At 44.7% G+C, this 6,000-nt stretch overlaps 1 protein-coding gene across 6 annotated transcripts in view; it reads left to right on the top strand.

The window, feature by feature from the left end:
• Positions 1-1,785: 1,785 nt before the first annotated feature.
• LOC144616102 (uncharacterized) overlaps positions 1,786-6,000 on the top strand; it is an 88,924-nt gene continuing 84,709 nt past the window's right edge. For 5 of the 6 annotated variants that reach the window (XR_014137644.1, XM_078445404.2, XM_078445402.2 and 2 more), the window contains exon 1: positions 1,786-1,923. Coding sequence is in view for 5 of the 6 variants with exons in the window: in XM_078445404.2 (XP_078301530.1) it covers positions 1,859-1,923 (65 nt within the window). In the remaining variant the exon portion in view is untranslated. The remainder of the gene's footprint in view (positions 1,924-6,000) is intronic. The other variant, XM_078445405.2, reaches the window with a different exon arrangement.

Raw genomic sequence — 6,000 nt, 5'->3', positions numbered from 1 at the left:
TGATTGGTTAAGAAAACTGTAGTCAATTCTCCTCAGACTTTTTCACTGAACCAGTAAAATGAAGAAAAGTAAATTGAGATTAAAATAAGGCAGTTATTTTCTCATCTATTCACCTTGAGAAGGGATATTTGCCATGTATGTGCCCCTCACAGTGAACTTTTATTGACTGACTATGGGCAGGAGATAGCTGGCCTAAGGCCATTAGATGAATCATGTCAAGGCCCAGTGTGGGAAAGAGCTGGCCAACCAAGTAGTGACGAGAGACAGAACAAAGACGCCATGATGGAGGCAAATGGCAGAGACAGTCTTGTTCCACAGTGAGCTATGGGGCTGCAGGGTTTCTCCATGAGGAAGTGTGAAGTGGCTTGTGGGACTTACGTGGCCTGAGAGAGTTTAGGTCCGCTTCCTAGCACCACAGGAAGGGAAAACAAGATCTAAGTCTGGAACTCGCTGTCCCACAATGGCTGTAACTTTTATGGCACCTACAGGTTGTGAATTTGAGAAAGGAAATGGCTAAACTCCCTCATCAGGAAATGTAAAGGGGCACTTGCTAGTATGTATTTTATAATAAAATAGGTAGCTATTAGAAGTGGAGGAGAGTCCTTAATATATCCTCCTGAGATGTACAATAATGTATCTCCAACTGAGAAGGCACTTTGAGGCCAAAAAATGAAGCAAGGCACTCCATACCATTAACAGAGTCTTATTCAGTATAACTTACTGTCAGGTGGACAGAAGATCTATGGCAGCTGCTTCTCCACCCCACCAGGACCTCAAGGCACAGCTTTTATGGAGCAAGGGGCATGGTGGTAAGGTCACGGGGTAGTTATCTAAAGTGGCACTGTCTGTGCATCAGTCCTCTCTGGTTACCTCAAGTGGGGCCTTCTGTGCACCACTTTCGGGAAAATCAGAAAAAGCCTTCCCATATTCCAGTCAGGGCATACACTAACCTCCTCGAGGCTTGGAATACGTGGCCCTGAGGGAGGTCACTGCACGGGCAAGAACAAGATGAGGGACCAAAGATGGAGTCAGTGTAGTCAGCACTCCTATGGTAGCGCTTAAGTGAGACTTTACCTTGTGCTATGTATAACCCTAAACTCTTTCTACGCATTATTTTATTTAGCCCCCATTGTAATCCTACAAGGTAGGTATTATTGTCATTTCCATTGCTGGGCCACAGAGATGTTAATTTACATATCACGATTGGTATGGTCTTCTTCAGAATCTGTCTCTAGGCCCTCCTGCTGCTGTGCATATTATTAATAATAACGATTACCTAACATGTTTAAAATAATAGTGTCACAAAGTATCTTATATAACCAAAAGGCTTCTAAGCCTCTGCATACCTCTATTTTAAGTAACATTAAATAAAAGGATATTCTAATATAATCAGAAAAGTCGGGTAATCTTCAGAGCTTCCTAATAATGGAATTTGAATGATGGTCAAACTACTAATAATATGTTAAACTATCCAGAGGAAGAAGTCAAAGATTGGGGTGTGATTTACTCTTTCCTTGGACAGCCAAGGTAATCTGACAAAACAAAACCATCCAAACTACAAGTCAAGAGGCTTGACAAGCTCTTCCTGGCTTCTCTGAAATACAATTCTGGCAGCAACTTTTGAAAGGACATCAATTCAAATACATAAACAGAAGGACGTGGATTATTACAAAGAGGACAACCCTGAGCTCAGAGTTCCTATTTACATCTCAAATAACCAAAAAGTTGTGATCACTCTTTAAAAGTGTATGCACTGTGGGCCCTTCATTTCTCTTTTCAGGTCCCTCTGTGGGAGCAAATAGCAAGGGGACCGGACCTGGTGCAGAGTGTGAGAGAGGGATTCCTGGTGAAAGGGACAATGACACGAAGGCTGAAGGCAAGACCTTGCAGGTTAGAAGCTTCCATCCTGAGGTGCGACTGGAGGTTAGTGTTTGAGAAAGGGTGTGGAGAGTGGAGGGAGAGGTAGCTGTAGGGGAACTTTATCCCCAGGGCAAGAGGAAGCTATTGGAAGGTTTCAGCAAATGTTAAGTGTATCCATTATTTTTCTCAGGCTTGGTTCAAAGGAGTCATGAAATCATGTTTGAAAAGTACATTTGCAGCCTTTAAAAAGGAGTATGAAGGAGTGGTGCCTGGGTGGCTCAGTTGGTTGAGCGACCAACTTCAACTCAGGTCATGATCTCACAGCTTGTGAGTTCGAGCCCCACGTCAGGCTCTGTGCTGACGGCTCAGATCCTGGATTCTGTGTCTCCCTCTCTCTCTGCCTTAACCCACTCGCATTCTGTCTCTGTCTCTCTTCAAAAATAAATAAACATTAAAAAAATTTTTTTTAAAGGAGTATGAAGGAAATACAAGGTGTTTATATTTCTTACTTGAGATGGTAAGTGCAAAACATCATCCATAAAGTCTTCAGGAAAGACACCCATGATTTCCTTTTAATTGTGAAAGGGTTCCTAGACAATTTCCTCAGGGCAAATCCCAAGAAACCCTAGTCACAGATCAAAAATCCACATGGCAAATCTCTACACATTTATAAACGGCTCTGGTAGAACTATACTTCCAAACACGCTTTTGTCACTTTCTCTGTAAAGTGACAAAACCATCACCTGCCTGTGAATTAATTCTTCTGGAACACCTCGAGTCTACCCAGGTAACCACCGAGGGTTCACAAACCACCCTCAGTGACTGGCTTCCGAGGCACACAGTAAGCAAGGAACCACAGCCCTGATCCATGTAGCCCTGTAACCAGGTAAAGCTGTAGCAACGACAAAGCACTTGAGAGAAAAGTGGAAAATCCACGGTTGTTAAAGGCAGAAGACTAAAAACCCCAGTCCAGGACCCAATGGGTCATGCCACAACGTGCTTAGGTAATCACTACTCTGACAACAAGGACACACAATAGGTACACACGAATCTTCATCTTTCTTTATCCCTTCCTAGCCTCAGGACAATGATGGATGATTATGATCATCCCTCTCTGGAACTTATAATCACGATGCCTATTCATCCATTCACCAAATTTTATTGAGTTTCTGCTCTGTTCTGGGCACTGTGTTGGGCACCAGAAAAGAGAAATTAATAAAACCTAATCCCTGCCTTTGAGCTGCTCACAGTGAGACAGAAGAAGTAGGCAGGTTTAAAATACATAGGTATTTGTAATATAGAGTCAGGCCTAACATGCGTTGGAATATACAAGGCTTTATTTGAAACTATGAGATGTATGTTATCCCCAGAACCAGGGTCAGAATGGAAAATAAACAGGAATTCCCAGCTGCAAGTTCTTACCAAACAATCCCTTTTACCCAGGACAACAGTTAATCTCTAATAGGAAAACAGGAAGCATCCTATTCAAAATCCTGGCTGAAGGATGCAGGCTGAATATTCATTAGGATGGGGGGGGGGAGGGGAGGGGAGCAGGAGTGAAAACACAGCAGGAAGCCAGGAACACCCAGGGCAGGAGAATTTCTCAAACTGGTGAGATGTGTTTCCTAGACAGCCTCCCGGAGGAGGAGGGATGTTGAAATTTTCCTCTCGTGAAACTAAATACAACAATGTACCCAGTTTAGATAATAAAATGTTCTGTGGTTCTTGATGTGGTCAGTTCACAGACTCTATATACATGTTCACATGGAGGCATGCGACAGTGAAAGCATCATTTGCTTTCTGTACTCTCACCTGAAGTGAGGTTAAAGGAGCACAGACGCCATAGGAAGTAATTACGATGTAGTCGGCCAGGGAAACTAACAAAAAAGAGTACGCTCTCTTACAGCTCGTTCTGGTGCTGGAATTAATCTGCTGCTCTCCTGCTTCTGATAAATGCCATCCTTGGGCTCGGCTGAAAGGTTGGTGGACAAGGAAAGCTAGAAGGAGACTGCCAGAGAGGGGTCACGTATATACAGTAGTGCTGTAAACCCAGGACAATGACATAGCTCTAGAGGAGAAGGAATGGCTGTCTGTTTCTCTCTACTCTCCACAAAAGGAAGGAAGAAATGCATATCGGCAGCATAATTAAGAGTCAGCCGCCTTTTCTGAATTGAGACATCATCCCTGAATGCAGCTCCTCAAAGGGACAGCTAGGGAATTTAAAGGTGACCTAAAAAGAGGGTTTGATTATAAGACCTGAAAAATACTTGCTGGCAATATTTAAGTGGAAGCTGGATGCCTTTGGCTGCGCCGCATAAAGGAAATCAATGTTCTCTATTAGCTAAATTTGAGGTCATTTGCGTTTGCTTTCCCAGCCCCTGAGAATGTAGAAAATCAGACAGCCCAATTCTTTCGGAGTGAGTCACACGCAGCCTTCTCACCTTCCTTCTCCCCTCCCTCCCCTTGCCCACTCCACCTCCAGCCTGCACCCTCTAACTCTTACAAACACACAAAGCCTGGCAGGATCAGCCCTTTGTGTTCAGGCTCTTTTTCCCACATCTTCCTTGGGGGAACGGGCTGGAGCGAGGGTAGAACGCTGACTCCCACACACTGCCACTCTGACACCAGAGGCTCTTCTGTGCGTGCAGAGAATACCCGGCTCCAGTAAGGGGGGGGGGGGGGGTAGCTAGGGGGCAAATGGCACTACATACTCTAAAGTCACCTCCCCTTAAAACAGATGAAACCTTAAGGCGGTTAAAAAGGAGTCACTGGGAGAAAGGCAGCCTGCTGGAGAGAAGGACGTGGTGGGGTGTTCAGTAAGGTGGGCAAGGCTGGAAGATGGAGTCATTGATTCAGTTTGATTCCATTCGATTTGAATGGAGAATACATGTCTTCAGGTTTGTGGTCTGCATTTCTTTCAAGTTGCCCCAGCTCCTCTCCTCCCTACCATTCTTCCTGACTCCCCCCACCACACACACACACACACACACACACACACACACACACACACCCTTCCTAAAGAGTGGAGGAAGTCTTTGGGAGGAAAGATCCAGTAGTTACCAACCCTTATAGCCAGGCGTTCTCTCCCCCAGAAAATGAACATAGGGGTGACATGTTTGCAAAACAACTTGAGATTTGGCTCTCCCCCAATCCTTCCCATGGTTTACTTCTTCAAGTCAGAACTCCACCTCAGAGCTCCCGAGAGGAGCTGCCATCTCGCCCCATCTTTGCGTGACCTCGGCAGGAGACACCAGAATGTTCCCTGGGTACAGTGGTGCCTCAGAAATCTGAACTGCTCTCTCTCCATACCTCAGACACAGCCGTTTGCGCTGCTTGGTGACTTTGCCCTTTATAAAGCACTGCCATATACTTTATTCCCTTAGAACCCTCTGGAATATGGTGTGGTTTGTCATCCCATGTAGAGATGAGACCCAGGGGCATGAATGCATCTTGTCGGAGGTTGTACCCCTCGTGAGAGAGAGCTGGAGCTCCCAACTGTGTCTATTACTTGCAGCTCGTTTGTAGGGATGTGGATGTTTAATCCCTCATGACTGGGCACTGAAAAATGAGATTCTGATCCAGATATTTGCCCAAGAATTTGGGAACCCAGGCAGTTCCCCAGTCAGAGTGAAAAATCCCCCCCACTTTTAATTTAAACGTTAAATTATTTATTCAGTTCGATTCCATTCGATTTGATTGGAAAATACATGTTTTTTAAATGATTTATTTTATTTTATTTTTTTAATGTTTATTTATTTTTGAGACAGAGAGAGACAGAGCATGAACGGGGGAGGGTCAGAGAGAGGGAGACACAGAATCGGAAACAGGCTCCAGGCCCTGAGCTGTCAGCACAGAGCCCGATGCGGGGCTCGAACTCACAGACTGCGAGATCATGACCTGAGCCAAAGTCGGACGCTTAACCATCTGAGCCACCCAGGCGCCCCTTAAATGATTTAAATAATTTAAAACATTTAAATAATTTAAAACATTCTTTGGCATTGCGTAGCATGAAAACAAGTACTTTGGGGTCCACACCCTTCTCTATTGGCAGATTTTACATAAAGGGGTCCTTCAACATTCTTGTGAGACTTGGCTCAGCATTACTCTTCAACACTCCCGGATTTGCTACTCATTTGTACT

Source organism: Panthera onca, chromosome B1 (genome assembly GCF_046562875.1).
Source record: "Panthera onca isolate mPanOnc1 chromosome B1, mPanOnc1 haplotype 2, whole genome shotgun sequence".
Lineage (NCBI taxonomy): Eukaryota > Metazoa > Chordata > Mammalia > Carnivora > Felidae > Panthera > Panthera onca.
Note: the sequence above shows the minus strand (reverse complement) of the source record. Positions and strands in the feature narration are given on the sequence as shown.